Source organism: Podarcis erhardii, assembly GCF_964252035.2.
Source record: "Podarcis erhardii genome assembly, chromosome: 6".
NCBI lineage: Eukaryota > Metazoa > Chordata > Lepidosauria > Squamata > Lacertidae > Podarcis > Podarcis erhardii.
In genome coordinates this window covers 63,996,633-64,015,116 of record NC_138510.1, presented here as the reverse complement: position 1 = coordinate 64,015,116, position 18,484 = coordinate 63,996,633, and the positions used below count along the sequence as shown (strand labels likewise).

At 41.3% G+C, this 18,484-nt stretch overlaps 1 protein-coding gene and 1 long non-coding RNA gene across 3 annotated transcripts in view; one reads left to right on the top strand and one right to left on the bottom strand.

Moving 5' to 3' along the window:
* Positions 1–11,956, top strand: part of GNG12 (G protein subunit gamma 12) — a 37,107-nt gene extending 25,151 nt beyond the window's left edge. For both annotated transcript variants that reach the window (XM_081867284.1, XM_081867283.1), the window contains 2 exons: positions 10,293–10,410; positions 11,622–11,956. In XM_081867284.1, coding sequence (XP_081723410.1) covers positions 10,315–10,410; positions 11,622–11,747 — 222 coding nt within the window. In that variant the 5' untranslated portion in view covers positions 10,293–10,314 and the 3' untranslated portion in view covers positions 11,748–11,956. The remainder of the gene's footprint in view (positions 1–10,292; positions 10,411–11,621) is intronic.
* A 2,458-nt stretch (positions 11,957–14,414) lies between these two features.
* On the bottom strand, positions 14,415–17,750 carry LOC309344657. The gene is made up of 2 exons (XR_014157810.1): positions 15,936–17,750; positions 14,415–15,424 (listed from the first exon to the last, which is right to left on the bottom strand). It is a non-coding gene; the product is annotated as an uncharacterized lncRNA (long non-coding RNA).
* Between the last annotated feature and the right edge of the window lie 734 nt (positions 17,751–18,484).

Genomic DNA, 18,484 nt, shown 5'->3' with positions numbered 1-18,484 from the left:
CGCTGTGACATCTTTTGACTGGTGGGGCCACCTCTTTCCTGGCTGAGGGTTGTGTTAAGACCCCTGCTTTGAAAGAATCAGCACCAGGTTCATACAAGTCTGACACTGAATCCACAGATTGTTGGCTTCTTCTAAGCTTTTTGCTTTCAGACAGAATCAAGTGATCTTTAAATGAGTGAGAGCTTTAAGTTTTTATAGTGGTGGTGAGGTGAATAGACACTGAAAGATGGTGTTTAAATGCTGAACACTAAATTGCTTTGTTCTCTTCTTGCAGTCTGAAATATTGGTCTGTAAGAAGGAGGAGTAAGTATTAATAGCATGAACAGTAACATTTTGAAGAGTACATGATCCTATTTTTTGGAGAAAGAATCACTTCTGCTCTGTCAGTCTGTGGTTTCGTCACTTCAGTATTGCCTCAATGAGTAAGCCTAGAATGACCAAATCATGCTGAGTAATGCAAGACCAGAAATGGAGCGTGTGAATTGCCTTATATGGAAAGGCTTATGCTGCAATCATAAAGCAATGTCATCCAGAGGTTTTGATTTTATTTATTTTTCGTTGGGGCTTGGCTGATAATCTTTCCATAAAGTTTAAACACAGGGGTCATAATCCAGCCAGAGTTAAGCACTTTCAGATCTGCTGAGTTCAACGAAGTTGGCATATACTGAACCTAAAAATATTCAACTCAGGCTAGATCAGGAATCTGGACCAAGGTTCACTCTGAGTGTGCAGAGAGCAGCTCGCCTTTGAAAAAACCCAGAGAAGACAGATACGTTTTTGAACATAGTGTGCTGTTGGAGTTTTTCTGTTTTTGTGAAATCTGCCACAGGATTGTTTCTCAGATTTATAGAATATTGTTGCTATTCGCATTTTGAGACACTGTTAATTCTCAATGGAAAAGTTAGTGAGGATGCATTGGATAGTGAGCATCACAGCTGATTTACCTTCCTGTAGCACCATCCTGCTCTCTGAAATAATTATGGCTGGGAAAGAGAATCCAGCACCAAATCTGAACTGGGAGCAGAACCCCATTCTCATGCCTTGTGCCATTGAGCCACTTACAGCAGAGATACTGGATCTCGTTTTTCCATTGTTACCAAGTTATCACTGCAAGTTGGCTTCAAATCAGACCAGAGTGAAAGCTTGCAATTAAAGGTAACTAACTGTAGTCTTCTATATTTGTCTTTTGTTAGAACCCAGTTTCTAGTTACTTGATTTTAGAAAAGTTGTATGAGCTAAACGTTTGTAATTGTAGTGAACAGCAAAGCTGCCCACAAAGCGACACAGGCACAATTCTCCTGCATGCTTTGTCATTGTGAGTTAATTGCATTTCACTCAGCAGGTAGCTTGTACATTCATGGTCTAAGACAGTCAGTAAAATAAGCTAGGCTGACCTTTAATCACCTCATTTGGAGCTTACCTTTTAAATTTTGAAATTTATACCTACTGTGAGTGTTTTAAACATTTGCACTGTGGCTTTGGGCAAATTTCACATAGTTTGTAAACAAAAGCAGAACAGTATTCTAAAATTAGTGCTTATGATTCTTTTTAAGAGAAAAATACACCAAATACACATCCCTGCATATGTGTCTTGCTGAACACAGTGCAGTTTAGTATGTAATGTTTATTAGCTGTTCTGACAGGTAAATAAAGAAAAATATGGAATGGAAACTTGAATTCTTCATGTATAGAAAACCTTTTTCTAAAGGTTTCTTAGTTGATAGAGTACAGTCATACCTCGAGTTGAATGCGCTTCGGGTTGAACACATTCAAGTTGTGCTCCGCGGCAACCCGGAAGTAACGGAGCGTGTTACTTCTGGGTTTCGCCGCTTGCGCATGCGCAGGCGCTCAAAATGACCGCATGCGCGGAAGCAGCAACCCGCAGACACGCCGTCACGTCTTACGTTCCGTTTGGGGTGCGAATGGGGCTCCGGAACGGATCCCGTTCGCATCCCAAGGTACCACAGTATATGAGAAGAAAAAGAAAAAGCTTTAATGTGTGAGTGAGTTTGAAATGATCTGGAATTGCTTTGAATTTCTGGGAAGAGCAAGTAATTTGGTGGTGTTTTAGTGTTTAGAGTTTCACAATCCAGGCTTCCAGCTCTTGTTTTTTTGCTCTTTGATTATTATTTTTAAGAGAAGAGGAGGAACAATTATAATGAGCAATAGTTTATGACTATGCATAGTTTAGTTTATGACTATGCATATGACTATTCAGCTTTTATGCTATAAAATCATAATATCAGCCTCTAGTTTGTCATTTCCACAAAGCTTGTCTGGTCAGTTTCCCTCCAGTTGGACTGTATAGTGAAATTAGCAAAACACTTCCAGTGGGCACAGTGAAGTTAACTAATGTTGGGTACAAAAACATATCATTAAACCAGTGCTTTTTTCTGGGGGTATGCTGGGGTACGCATACCCCTAAACATTTTGTTAATCTCTGTACTTTTGTCCATCTACTGTATTTATTTTTCCTGATTTCAACTATAAAATGATGATTTTCTTGAGTCAAAATGAGAGTACCCCTAAACGTTGGTTTTTTAAGGGGGGGAAAGCACTGCGTTAAACTATAATTAAAATATCTGCTACTGGATGTTTAAAATACATTATTTGGCAGTTACAGCTTTCTGGGCAAGTTGACTGACTAGAATTTATTACTGTATTTCATAATTTCAATTGGTGGGTAGGTAGCAGATAGTATGGGTTGTTAGATTGAATTCCTGTTCTTGAGTTCTGACTAATGTAATTACATTGCAGTTGGCTCAAAGCCAAATATGTATCTGAAAGTACACGTGCATTTCTTCCTGCTGAAAACTGATCTAATTTCCACAGTAATTGAGTCATATCTTTTGCTCTCATGCTTCTTTCCCCTTCCTTTGAAAGGTGAAGTCATATGTACTTTGAGTATCTACTCTATAAAATCTCCTAGGAAGTATATAATTTATAAATAGTAGTAGAAGAAGGCTGTAGCTGAAGAGTTGGTTGGATTAATCCTCCACTTACTCCTTTTGTTTTCTTGGGGTTCATGAGTCATACCTCTTTGTAATGGCAATAGAAGCCACAGGTACAGAATTCTGTGTTTAGAATATAAACTCTATACCTAGCAACTTGTGCCCTATGGCCCACATAGCCAAGCCTGCTTCCTTCCTTCCTGCCATTAGGGTTACAGCTAGTCTTACTTTCTCCTTGACTCTTCTCCCGCCCCACCCTTCAGCTCCCATTTCCCACACCATAGAATTATACAGTTGGAAGAGACCCCAAGGATCATCTAATCCAGTCCCCTGCAATGCAGGAATACAGTGGTACCTTGGGTTACATACGCTTCAGGTTACATACGCTTCAGGTTACATACGCTTCAGGTTACAGACTCCACTAACCCAGAAATAGTACCTCGGGTTAAGAACTTTGCTTTAGGATGAGAACATAAATCGTGCTCCGGCGGCAGCAGGAGGCCCCATTAGCTAAAGTGGTGCTTCAGGTTAAGAACAGTTTCAGGTTAAGAACGGACCTCCAGAACGAATTAAGTTCTTAACCTGAGGTACCACTGTATTCAGGTTGCCTAGGTAGGGTAAAAAGGTAAAGGACCCCTGGATGGTTAAGTCCAGTCAAAGGCAACTCTGGGGCTTTCAGGCCGAGGGAACTGGCATTTGTCCGCAGACAGCTTTCCGGGGCATGTGGCCAGCATGACTAAACTGCTTCTGGCGTGACGGTGTAGCCTTTTTAGCCGAAACCAGAGCGCACCAAAACACAGTTTACCTTCCCACCGCAGCGATACCTATTTATCTACTTGCATTGGCGTGCTTTTGAACTGCTAAGTTGGCAGGATCTGGGACAGAGTAGCAGGAGCTTACCCCGTAATGGGGATTCAAACCGCCGACCTTCTGATCAGCAAGCCCAACAGGCTCAGTGGTTTAGACCACAGCGCCACCCGTGTCCCCACCCGTGGCCTATATGGGGATGAACCCACGACCTTGGCGTTATCAGCACCAAGCTCTAACCACAAAGCTAACTGGTGTCATTATTCTTCATATTTCTGCTTTTCAAGCTGCCACCTGCTTCTTAGCTTCTCTTCCCACCCCCAGTGGACCGTTCCAGGTGAGAAGTGTTGAAAGATTTCTTATTAGCCACCTTTTGCCTCCTGTTTCCTCAGCTGTTTATATTAAACCTCATTCTATACCTAGCGGTTCAAGTTCCCCCTCTTGGCCAGTCACTTGCCTACAGTGTACCAAACTTCCTTCAACTTCCTTGGCTTCTCTGTCTCTTAGCTTCCCTGCATTCTGGAACTTCTTTCCTGTCCTCAGCCTGTTTGTGTTAAAGCAAGATTCCAACTAAAAAGACAACTGTCCATTGCACAGAAGTGGATTTTAAACTTACTTAGTTTTCTAAGCAAGTCGTGCCACCCCACCAGCCAATCAGTGTCAAGAGTCTTCACCAGCCGTGTAGATTTTATTGAAGCAGCGACAGAACAAATGGGGGTGCGTTGTTAAGGATATTTTTGTGCACATAAAAATAAAACGACTTAACGGAAAATAAAATGGCTTCGGAAACTGAATTGGATCTTCAAAAACTGGCTTGAAAAAATATTCACAAATAAGTCAGAACTGTTTTGTTTTGTTTAGGTTGTGGACCAGATTGTTGGCAGCTAGTGTTTAAAAATTCTTAGGAGATATATTTTGTAATAGTGATAATCCCATAAAGTGTTTGTTACAAAAAACTATAATTAAACTATAATGGAAGTATCTGGCTTTGGATGTTTATAATGTTTAGTTTGGTGTGCTTTTTAACATTCTGGCCACATTGACTAGAGTTTAATATTTCGTAAATTGAAGAGGTGTAAAGAGGTAGGGGTTTGTATGGGTGTTAGACTATTCTATCTTAAATTGTTTAATATGTACGTATTTGAAAAGCTAGATACAATACAGTGAAGCAGTGCCCTTTTAAGCCTTACTAGCTTTATAGTGCAATCCTATATAGATTCTTATTCATCCTGTTTAAGTCCAGTGGAACTTGTTCCTACATGAATGTGCCCGGGATTGCACTCTTAAATTTTGTAAAATTCCTTAGAAGCAGGGCATTGGAGACATCTGTTTAATTAAGATTCCAACTAGAGAGTATAGCATGCATTTCAGTTTCTTCCATTGAATTCGTTGGAATGTTAAAGTGATGAGCTTGGGCTGCATTATGCCCTGTGGTTTTAGAGTACTGGAGAAGTCGTGAATGGGCACACAGCCAGATTTTCTGCCCTGTGAAAGCAATGTCTCCTTCTAAGTTGTTGTTGTTTTTAATAGTGACAAGTCACTGTCTGGTAATGTTCATCCCCCTGACTCAACTGGCCGGAGAGTAGTATAGTTATACTGACTGTGTTACTGGTAGAATTATAAACTTACTGGTTCAGGTGCTGCCCTTGGGACAGTGGCAAGAGAACTTTGGCAGTGGGCAGTCGAAATTCTGGTAAGGAGTCTTTTGAAGACCGTCCTAATTACGCACACTGGGGCAGCCGGCATTCAGACTTTTATTTACTTAGTTTCACAACAGGAAATGTGATCTTGTTACAGGGGTTGTTGTTTTTTTTGTCTGTGAACTGCATGCACTCCTGATTCTGTAGTACTCAAGTGTTTTACATGCATAGCTAGCAGAACCTCTAAAGCGAGTCAGTAAGATTTTAACGTTTTACCCTTTCTACACACACAAAATGTACATGGTACTATGCATTCTTCAGTGACTAAAGTTTTTGTTTTTGGAAAAACAAAACAAAACGGTTGCTCTGAGCAGCCTTATCATCCATATATCTGGAAATGAGCAATTTCTGATTAATTGTCCAAATTCCAGTGGTAAAAGCAGTTCATTAGGTCAAATGGTAGAGCTGCAGTACTTGGCATAGTTTGACACCACCCCTTCCTCCACTCCATCACTCGCACCACTGCAATAGCATTAGCTCTGTATGGGATCCCAATCAGCTCTGGGTCTCCTCTGCGGAACAGGACTACACTTTTGCAATAAATGTATTGTATAGCCATTTTCTATGCCTCCAGTTTTATAGTAAGTTTCAGCGGCAAGAGTACCCCTTAGATCCCAAATCTAACAATGATCTCATTCTCCAAATGCTGAGCTTTATGTAGCCAAAATGGCAGCAGCATATATTGGTAGATTTGAGAGAACTCCATGTTTTGTGGAATTACAAGCAAATACTTAAAAAAAAAAAATCCAGCCCCCATCCCAAGCCAAATGAGGAATAGCTTGAAATGGTGAAAGTCTGTTTGGAGAGAGGCAAACTGGGCAGAGAGAAAAAATGAATTGGAATGCTCTGGAAGACCCCCCACAGAATCTTGGGAAGTGTAGTTTGCTAAGAGTGCTGGGAACCATAGCTATTTGAGAGGTAAACTACAGTTCCCAGGGGAGAGGGGCTTTAAATATCTGGTATGCATACAGTCCTGGTTCCACGTTTCGAGAGGGGTAGTCATGTTAGGCTGCTCTAGCAAAAAGAACGAATGAATCTTCTGGCACCATAAAAAAACTAATCATAGAAAGCAAACAAAATAAATGTGATAGGCTTTATGGTACCACAAGGCTTTTTGTTCTAGTTCCCCACATTTTTTATGAAATGAGTTTTTATCAGAAGACCTTTAACCTAACATGCCTATCCTTTGCTGTTCAGGATTATGGAGGCAGCCAGTGACTCAGTCGGAGCTGAAACTTCGGGTGTGGCGAGCTGCCATCACAACTTGTGGCATTGGTCTGGCATGCAAGCTACGCAAAAGCTATTGCACTGCACAATTAGTGACCCTCGTGTATGTCACCATTAAGGTTGGGGTGTTTGTTTGTAGTAGTGAGCTCTCTTCTCTGGCTTTCTAAAGTGAACCAAGTTCATCAGATGAGATTTCCTAACAAAAACAAAAAAACAAATTGAAAGTGGCCCTCCTTTCCCTTATAAATAACAGCATGTCCTATGCTGCATTCCCTCTCACCTCCAACCCACAGAGAGATTACTTTGCTAGGAAGGGGTAGGAACTGAACTTGCTGCCAGGAAGCTTGGACGATGACACATTCGTGCAGTCTGGCACAAGCCGTTGCTGAGATCTGATACTCTAATAGCCACCTACACTGCAGCTGATCCCGTTAATACATGTTCTTACTGCAGGACTTTGGATTACAGTCCTCCCTCCCTTCTGGACACTATTTCTCATGGATTATACTGGCTGTGTACTTGTGTACATGTTTTGTTATGGAGCCCCTGCTCTTTTTCTATAGGTGTCATATGCACAGAATTGGCATGTGTTCGCAAGAAAAACTGGCTGTGCCAGTGTAGGTGTCTATTAGAGTGCCAGTGTCTCATAATGATCAAAAGGGGTAAATGCATCTAATAAGTAACGAAACAACAACTAAAAACAAGCAAGACAGAAAAAGGGGCTGGGTGATAGTAAAGGTAATGGGACCCCTGATCGTTAGGTCTAGTTGCGGACGACTCTGGGGTTGCGGCACTCATCTCGCTTTATTGGCCGAGGGAGCCAGCGTACAGCTTCCGGGTCATGTGGCCAGCATGACTAAGCCGCTTCTGGCGAACCAGAGCAGCACACGGAAACGCCGTTTACCTTCCCGCCAGAGCGGTACCTATTTATCTACTTGCACTTTGGCGTGCTTTTGAACTGCTAGGTTGGCAGGAGCAGGGACCGAGCAACGGGAGCTCACCGCATCACGGGGATTCAAACCGCCGACCTTCTGCTCGGCAAGCACTAGGCTCTGTGGTTTAGACCACAACGCCACCCGTTTACTGTCTAATTAAAAGTCAACATGGTTTTTAGAGGGCTAAAACATTATTGCTGGATTAGCTGATCTTCTGCCGCTTGGACAAAACTTCAGTTTGTTAGCCCACATCCAATCCATTACTAATCTTGGATGCCCATTAAGAATCTCCCCCTTGTCTGAGTTGGACATCTCAATAAGGCTATGGCTTTTGAAGGCAGCTCTGTAATTCAGTAGGTTTACAACATACAAAGTGTTAGTATTACTGGGGGAGGGGGAGCTGTAACAGAATGCACTATTGTGAATATAGTGATGGAAAAATATTTTCAAAGCTTTAAGTGATTTACACCTTACTGTAAACTGCAAAAGGGTGAAAGTACCAGCCTGATCTCAGACTGATAATGTCTTTGTGCTGCAGTTTGGTTTTAGGAGTTAGGATTTTTTATCTTTTCTAGTCAGAGCCAGACTTGGTATTGTTATTGTTTTTCTGTGTTTTTTTCTGTTTGCTTACACAAGATGCAAGAATCTTGTTTTATTACTTCATAGAGTTTGGCTGTAACAGAGCATCTATGCACGTAACTATCAGTAAACATTTTAGTATTTGGCACCATTTTAGATATAACCTTGAAATCTGTTCAGGAATTGCATTTTAGCCACTCATATGCCATTGCAGAGGCTGTCATGTGCTACTGTGGTCAGGCTTTGGCTAAACACGATGATCAAAGTCTTGACGATTCATTGGAAGGCAGCCAGTCGTAGGATTGTTAAAACCCTGTGACTCAGTTGCTTCTTTGAACTCTTGTTCTCGGCTATGCAGTCAAGTCCAAAAGTGAGGAACAATACTGTTTGGATTGGCTAAAGAAAAGGGATTTGATTTAAAAAACAAAACAAAACACCATAGTATCTTTCTTCTGCTTTTGAATCACTTATATTCTCACATCACTGCAGATTTCCAACACAGACACCTTCTGTAGATGTATTTAGAAGAAATTACATTGTATTTTGAAAAATACCTTTGAAATATTTGAGTTCTGAAAAGGTCCTTTGCAGCATGGGACCAGAAAATAACCTAGGGATAGTAATTAGTGGTGGAACCTCTAGGTGATGTTTGAAATACAACTCCCATGACCATTGGCCACCCTATCAGGGGTTGACAAAAATTAAGAGTCCAACATCTAGAGGGCCACACAGCTTTCCCATCCCTGGAATAAACACTAATGAGCATTACTTTGAATCAGTTTTAGCACCGTCATTTTCTGAAGGAACACGGATTTAAATGGGGGGAAATGGGTCTATTAGAACTTGAATATTGAACAGACAAGTAGAAACAAACTTGTGCATTGGAGCAAATGATAAGATAATAAAGAGCTCTTAGCATGATTTGCCACATTCACCCCAAACCTTAAAAAGGAAAGGAAGTAGTATTTCTGCTTTGGATTGTGAAGGGGAGGAAAAGGGGAGGAATTCACTGTATATAGAAATGTACCTGGGACTTTAATGCTACCATTTGTTTGGAGAGCTTGATTAATTGTGGTACCTGGATTGTGCCCGTGAGCAAGCAGAGATGCAGGAACTCACTCCACATAGCACATCCCCTGCTCCCTGATGAGAAGTGGGGAGGGGAGTGCTGGACTACAGCTTTGGAGACCTGGGTTCAAATCTCCACTCAGCCTTAACGCTCACTGGGTGACCTTGGGCCAGTCACAGTCTCTCAGCTTAACCTACTTCACAGTGTTGTTGTGAGAGAGAAAATGGAGAAGGGGAGAAGTGTGTATGCCACTTGGAGCTCCTTGGAGGAAAGGTCGTACCTTGGAAGTTGAACGGAATCCGTTCCAGAAGTCCTTTTGACTTCCAAAACCAAAGTGTGGCTTCTAATTGGCTGCAGGAAGTTCCTGCAGCCAATCAGAAGCCACGCTGGACCTTCGGCTTCCAAAAATCGTTCAAAAACTGGAACATTCACTTCTGGTTTTCGATCATTCAGGAGCCAAAACATATGAGTTCCAAGGCGTTCGGCAACCAAGGTACGACTGTAAACTATTTTTTTAAAGATGACATTGTTCCATTCCTCTTAATTGATACTGGCACAAGCAGATGTGGGCAGATGAGATCATGGGGATCACAACCCTAATTTCACAGGGGAGCAACTGAAGAATAAAACACTTTGTACATTCATGTTGTAGAACTATTGCTATTGATGATAATGATGACATGCTGTCTCTTCTTATTTTTTAAGTTAGTGAAACATGTAGATCTTAAACAGAAGTCAAATTCCCTTGGTAGTTTCCCTTTGTAACACATTTGAAAATGAAAATGTCTGTGTTTATGAACTGGAATAGCTATTAAACTGAAAATTTATGTTTATAAACCCAACATTCCCAATAGTTTTTGCTGCTTTATTACTGTACTGTGAAATCATTTTTTCTTTCCAGCTTAGTAGCAACCACAGATCAAAGACCATTTGAACAGATGGATTTTCTGAACAACCATCGCCAGTGTTAATCAGAAACCATTGGTGATTTGTAGAAAAATAACCAGTTGGCTTTTCTTTACAGTGCTTGAAAGAGCTCAGTGAAAATGTCTAGCAAAACATCCGGCACAACAAACAACATAGCTCAGGCCAGAAGAACTGTTCAGCAGTTGAGAATAGAAGCTTCTATAGAAAGAATAAAGGTAAGAAGAACTTATTCATACTCAGTGACCATTGTTTAAAGCAATACCTTTTAGTTTATTTAAATCTGCTTTATAAAGCAAACAATCCTCCTTTCCCCTGCTTTTCCAGAGCACATTATTATTATTATTGTTATTGTTATTGTTATTGTTATTATTAACAACAATAATTGAATTTATATACTGCCCTACACCCGGGGGTCTCAGGGCGGTTCACAGAATAAAATCAAGATATAAAACCACAAAAACCTAATAAAAATCAAAACAACAACCCAATAGCCCCACCTCACCCACAAAAAACACATTTCTAAAAGGGTGTTGGATGTCAATAAGATCAACCAAAGGCCAAGTTAAAAAGGAACGTTTTTGCCTGGCACCTAAAGGTGTATAATGAAGGTACTCGGTGAACTTCCCTGGGGAGAGCATTCCACAGATGGGGAGCCAGTGCAGAGAAGGCCCGTTCTCGTCTTGCCACCCTCTGAACCTCTTGAGGAGGGGGCACACAAAAGAGGGCCTCAGAAGATGATCTCAGGGTCCAGGTAGGTTCACATGGAAAGAGGCGATCCTTGAGGTATTGCAGTCCTGAGCCATTTAAGGCTTTACAGGTCAAAACCAGCACTTTGAAGTGGGCCCGGAAACTTAATTAGTAGCCAGTGCAGTCGGACCAGGATCATCGCATCACCATCTACTGTTAAGAACACGTTCCTTTAGTCTAGGCTGTCCCAGAGAGAAGCGATATCTTTCTCTTCATATATATTGGGATTGTGTTCACATATGTACAGTATGTGTGCCATCAGTGTGAATTTAGTGGAGAATTGTACTTAAAAAAGAATGTCACTGTGTGAAAATTGATGTACATATTGAGAAGAAATGTATACCAATTTAGAACACGAGGAAGAGATTTTGCTTATCGCCCAGTCAGTGCACATAATTTCCAGCAATACAGTGGGGAATATGCAAAACATCTGACCATCAATTTATTCTTTCACATCTTGTTTTATTTGCTGGTTTCTGCTGCTTTTAATTATTTTACAAAGGCATGCAGTATTATTCTAAATCCATGTAAGGCTCAATCAACATGAACTTTTTTCTGCCTCGGGAATTTTTTTCCACACAAAACGTAAAAATATCACTTCGAAATCTCGTTTGCTCGTTGGCTGTTGTTGGCAACCTGCTCCATATTTACATATTTACCCTTCTCACACATTCCTCAGGTGTCGAAGGCATCGGCAGATCTAATGTGCTACTGTGAGGAGCATGCCAGGAAGGATCCTTTACTAATGGGAATACCTGCTTCGGAAAACCCCTTCAAGGATAAAAAGACCTGCACTATCCTATAGGCTAAGCAGCAAAATGCCTTCAAGACCCTCCCCTGCAACCAAGCAGATCCTTAGAAAAGTAACCCGAAGGTTACCTGGTATCAACCGCATAAAACAGCAACTCATTTACATTTTGTGTTAAAATGAACTTTTAAGTTTTCTAAAAAGGTCTCTTTTCTTTATCGCATTCTAAATGGGGATGCAAGGTTTATAAAGTTACTTCTTGTCAATGGAATGGTTCTAAGAGCATAGTTGGGAATTGGATTATGTTGGCTTTGGGGGTTATAAAGAGAGGGTTGGGTTGGGTTGGGTTTTACTTAAAAGTGCAATGAGTGTTCACAGTTCCAGGTGTGAGGTTGAACAATCAAGACCAAAGTTGCCTGAACTTCATTTTCCGACTAGTGAGGCAGACCAGCGTAGAGTCCTAATCAAGCTTACTTTTAACATTTTGATTTTATACCAGCGTATAGCCTTGTATATGTAATTGGTGTCTGTATCTATGGTCCGTGCGTATGTTTGTTTAGATATATACACGCATTACCAAGTGCATTCTTTAAGTACGCCCTTCAAAGTTTATTGCTGCATTTATCAATAACTCCTGCAGTTCATGCCTTTTACCATCAAGTATGTCTTAATCTTTTTCACAATGTCTTAAGGACTTGTAGACTTGTACTTAGTATAAATTCTTGTTCTCAAAATGATTTTGAAAGGTGACATTTATAGCCTTTGGTTCTTCTGCCTTCTCGCATTTCCTCTGAAATTTAGACTGTCACACATGGATTCTGAAAATGGAGTCTAGATAAGTTTCTTCTTTTTCGTTGTGCTTTAAGGGGGAATCTGCCGCCTAACTTTCCTACGCACTTCCCTGTTGTGTTAATTTTTCGGTAAGCATCCAGGCTATTTTCTCTCTCTTATTGCTAAATCCACGTCTATCAAATGCCAAATAATATCTACAGAGGAGTGGGAGACTCTGGGTGCAATCCGTGGTGCTATTGCTTCTGCACAAGGCCTATGGAAAACACTGGTGGTTGTGCTGAGGAAATGCTTGAAGGGTTGCAGCAATTCACAGTACTAAATCTCTGATGAATGTAAATGGTATTAAAATGTTTGTGTAGCCTTCGTGTGTTGATGGAATACTGAGTGGAATGAATCAGTATCGACTTCTAAGCCCAGGTATGTATCAGTATTCTGTGCGCTGCCAGTCCTTTCATGTTTTTAACTTTGTGGTCTGCCATAGCTGTATATTTGCAGAATGTGTTAAACATTTGGGGTTCAGGGTTGTTCCATGTGCAAGGAGACTTGAGATGCATGGCTAGATACAACCTTAGCAGTGCTCAAGTAGCACAGAAAGCAAAGCCACTCAGCGTTGTTTTTACAGCAAGGCCCAAAGGTTTCCATCTTTAGCCAAACTAAAGAAAAACCTCCCTACTTGCAAAGAACTAGAATTCTCGCTTTAAACTAACAGGAGTAATAGCTGGTTCGCAGCAGATGGGGGGGAAGGACCCCAAAAGACCTGACTTCACTGTGACTGAATCCTGAGAAGCTGGCTGCAGAGCCAGCAAAGCAAGGTGCCTATTCCACTCCATAATGCTCTGCAATATATTAACTTGAAATTGCAGGAGCAAGGTCTTGCAGATTTCTGTCTAAAGGCAGATTTGACCTTCGTTTCTTTTAGTACTTCTCTATAAACTTTCACACTGATTTTGCTTGCCATATACTTCAGTCTGCCCTCTCAAAAGGAAGGTATGTTTGTTGATAATATTAATTAATTTGACTGCGCATAATCTGTATTTGTGCTACCCATTGCGGCCATTTCACTTGCTACCCGAAACGTAGTTAATGGCTACTTCATCAAGAACCAGGATAACAGGTCCTACGAAACAAATACTCCCGATTACACATTTTGAAATAGCGACATTCCTTTCTCTGATGGTTTATTTCAAAATATAGGGCAGCTTTTGATTTGTGAGATACCCAGATCTGTCTTTCTAAAGGCTGATTCACACATCCATATTATTACATGGGCAGTCTCCCATTTTCTGTAGGCTTGTTCGCATTGAATCAGTCACGCCAGTACAAGCATGGGTCTGGGTCATGACTTTACTACATACGAAGATCTTTAAAAAGTGTGTCAAATGAGGATGCGGTGTCTTGCCATCTTAATACCCATTCATAGAACTAGTTCACTACCTACAAATCAGTGGGGGAAGCCATAAGTTGTGGTTTTTACCAATTTTTAAAACATACTGATTTGTAAGGCTGTGCTGAGATGTGACAGGCACTGAAGCTGTGTCTCCACTACCATGTAATGTGAGTATTGTGTCTGTCTGGCACTTATTCCAAGTAAGCCTCTAGCAGCAACTCCATGTCTATTCAGACATACCTTCTGTGGACCTTGCTACAGATAAGTGCATATAGGGTTGCAGTCTAAATGTGGAGAAGTGCATGGGCACAATTGTTATGTAACTGTTCCCTAAGAATGTTTGTGTCTTATACTGGACCAAAAGCTGGAAAAAAAATCCTGTCTCAGTGTCTTAAAATGATGCTAGCTCCCTAAAAAATGGAATTAACCCTAGGAATGTTATTCTCCTTACTCCAGAAGCCAAGCTCTTGCAGTTTTTAACTCATTAAATTAATGAAGGATTGTTGTTGTTGTTAAAATAGAAAAAACAAAAATATAGTTTTAGATGCATTAATCAATTTGGTACTTTCATATTAAAATGAAGATGCTATGTCATCATTTGCCATCATTTTTAATTGCTTGCATATTAAGTTTAGGTGTTTTAATTCCACAAACTGTTTTTCCCTCAGTACTGCATACACTACTACACTGTCACCAGCAACTGCTGCTGTGTATGCTTTACTGGACAATAAATTTGGACACATTCCATTGTTGCAGGCGAGAAATTTATGTTCCGTGCACTGCCTTCCATTTACACTCCATTTTGCTTGAGATAAGCCATGTCCTTAAACCTTAAAATCAAAGAATCAAACGTGACACAGTGCCGATAGAACCCATTTAAAATATCTTCAAATTATTCAGTTCCCAAATATGTAAAGCTTAAATGCTGCATAAGTATTGCATACCTGTTGTCAAAGCCAGTGCCGGCACTTGCTGACCCAGGCAGCTGGCATGGTTCCAGCTGGACAACCATTCTCTCTGTCAGAAAATTATCAAGCTGGTTAGAGTAAGATTTGCAGGAAAGATGGAAAAGAAGTCTACGGAGGCTGCATTGCCACTGTCCAATGCCTTTCCTATTTTCTAATCTCTCATCTCCACTCCCACCCCCTAGTTTTCCTTATGTATGCCTAGAGGTGCGTATCCCTAGATGCCAGACCCATTTTCTGGGTTTATTGTTTTATCCTTGATATCAATGCTATTATAATCTAAGAGTATTTTAAAACCCTTTTCACGTATTTGGCATGCTCATGTGTTGCAGCACCAGGACAAAATAGCTTGGATCCAAAGGTGCTCTTTCGCACATGGCAGAAGGTGTTTTGTGCTCCTAGGTGGGCACTATTTTATACCTCATGCTAAAGAGTTGAGCAAGAAAAGTGAAATTATGGCTGCAATCCTGTACCTGCTTACCTGAGAATAAGCCCCACTGAACTCAATGAGACTTTCTTCTGAGTAGACAGGTATAGGATTGTGCAGTGAGGCTGCAATCCTAGACATACTTACTGTGGAGTAAGCACCACTTACCGTATTTTTCGCTCTATAGGACGCACTTTTTCCCCTCCAAAAATTAATGTGTGTTCGTCCTATAGAGCGAATTCAGGCTGCGCAGCTAAGCCCAAAGCCAGAATAGAGAGACGGAGTGCTGCGCAGCGCTCCGTCTCGCTGTTCTAGCTTGGGGATGGCTGCACAAAGTCTCCGCAGGGCAGCGGGGTGCCTTCACCCCGCTGCTCTGCGGAGGCTTCAAAGGCAGCCCTCCGGGGGCTTCAGGCAGGAGTTCCCGCTGCGCTCCGAAGGCTTACGGATAGCTGCCTGAAGCCTGGAGAGCTCTCCAGGCTTTGCTTTGCTGGAGAGATGCTGCACAGTTTTCCCTCTCTGCGCAACGCCCCTTCAGCAAAGCAGGAGGAGAAATGTAAGGGGCTCCATTTCTCCTGCCGCTTCGCTGAAGGGGCGCTGAGCAGAGAGGGGGAGAATTTTTTTTTTCCTGTTCTCCCCCTCCTATGGTCCGGTGCGTCCTATAGAGTGAAAAATACGGTAATCATAATAGGACTTACTTCTGAGTAAGTACATAGGATTGCAGGGCATGCCTAAAGCTGATGGTTCTGTTTGGACTAGTGGTTGCATGAGAACTGTTCTAGAACTTATCTGTTGGAACACTCTGTGACCTGCCAGCTCTTACAGCACAGAGCTAGTAGCTATTTTACTTCTGCTCACGGTGCTTTGGATCCAAACCAATATTTTCACCAGCAGTGCTTTAGAACTGTATTATACATAATGTATTTTACTAACTGAAGGAGAGTATTAAAAATGTCGTGTTGTAAGGTGCGGGAACACAATTTTAATTAAGCAAAAATTGTGCCAACTTTGCATTCAGAAATGCCTTTTGACTTTCTCTTTAAAACGCATGGTTTGAAATCTTTCACCCCAGTATTGGTTTCTTTTTAAATTTTGGACCATTCATAGTTTTTAGTCACAGAACAGCTGTAAACACAACACCAAAATACAGCTAGCTGCTTCGGGACACTTCTGTCAGATTTTAGATAACTGCTAAATGCATTGTCACATTTTTCCAGCCTTCCAATAATGGCATATTGAAGAGTCAAAACATGCATACATTGCTTTTTGTGTGTGTAAAGCAAACTTTGCGGTGATGGTTATAATCATAATGCAAAGCGTAGAAAATACTGCCGTCATATGCAATCCCTCTTCTCATTTTCCATTTATTTCTGTGGGGCTTGTATGAGGCTCCTATAGACCACAATGGTGCTTAGATAATTGCACCTACTAGAATTCAACAGGGAAAACTGAACCAACCAAAATAATTACTACTAGACCACTGTGAGGTTTTGAAATTAAAGACTATGATACTTAAACAAGAGTTTTCAACAACTGTACCACTACACTGCGTCTTCATGCTTTGATTAGAAATGCCTCAGAAGTAAAATATTACTCCAGTAAACGCTTTGTTTTCTTTTTTGTTGTAATCTGCTTACTTCTTACAGGCACACTTCTTCTCTGGTTTTTCTTTGAATTGCTTTCACAAAATATTGCTTGTAATATCTTTGTAATCTTAGATTGACAAGACTAATACTATGATTTGCCTTTGGGGCGGGGGGTGGAAAAGGATTTGTGAAATTATTTTACTAGAGCTAATTTGTTTTGGTTTTTTGCCTTTCACAAGCAATTGTTCTCTAATAAGATTGCATACTTTGTGCATCTGCATACAACCTGATCTTTTCTTAAAAGATGGCTTCCAGTTGCCATTATTAGAGGGGTTAAAAAAAACAACAACCCTGTAATTAAGATACTTGTTCACAATTAATATAGTACCATGGATATGAAACACTTTAATTAAACATCACTTCTTTTCATACGGTTCTCTGTTTTTCATTGTAGTTCAGTTGACTTCAGTTATGCTGGTGGTGACCTGCCTGTGAAGGTAGCATTGTATTCTAAGACTGCTGATGTAACACTGTGTTGTGGCATTGTGCTGCAGCTTATCAGTTGGGAGAGCTGGGGAGTGTGGCTTTCTGTGTTGTGCATGAAGGCCAAATAAGGCCAGTGGAGTTGTGAGTTCAGAATCCCGTGTTCCACTGGACTTCTACAAATTTGACCTGTCGTTTGCTTTGAATCCATGAGATTCAAATCTCAAAAGAGTCCTTCTGGCTAAAAGGGAAGCTGGTTTCTGTTCCTCAGAGCACATCCTTCCAAGTTCAGCCCCTTTATGCAGACTCCCGGAAGAAAGAGCCACATTTGCAATCTGTGTTCCTGAAAGTGCAGTGAACAGGAGGGGAAAATGGCTGAGTGACATAAAAAGGCCTAGAGCAAAATGAGTGTCATACACAGGAAGGAGCAGTTGCTTCTATGAGGTTATTGTGTCCTCACTCAGGTAACTGACCTATTCTAAAAGGTGGCTCATTTTGCTCCGGCCATCTCCATCCCATCAACTTAACTCACTCTCTCGTGTTAATAGATTTTGTGATTATGTCCCATGCATTCATCACTTCCGTGTTTTGCAGCAGGACTGCTTGATTCAGGGAGACTTTGAGTTGCTTGGGCCTCCACATAGTCATTCTTTATGAATGTTCCAGATTTACACCTGGTGGCAGTAAACTCAGTGCACCTCCTTCAATTCTGTGTGCTCAACATGAAGACATGGTGAGTAACAAGTGGAAGGAGAGGGGGGATGCTCACCATCCGAAAAACAGAAGTGCAACTGACACAGACAGTTTTTATTGAACAGCATCAGTGATGGAGTGAGTGCTGACAGCACCACATGGGGAATGGGATTGTCACCTGGCTGTTTCTGCAGGGCGTCTGTGCCTGAGAAAGCCGCTTGCCAAAGGAGCAACAGGTTCTGCTTTCCCATTCACTTCTTGTGCTGGGTCCCAATGTACCTGGCACACTGCTGCCTGTCAAGCTCTCTAGAAAGTCACTGAGCCCTGAGAAGATAAACACCACCCCCACGCAAGGGAGCATTTGCTTCCCCACTGGCGATTGCTGCTGCTGAAAGCTTCACACGCAGTCTGCATGAAACTGTGGATGTGGAATTTCCTTCCATCTGTGTGTGTTGGTTGTCCAC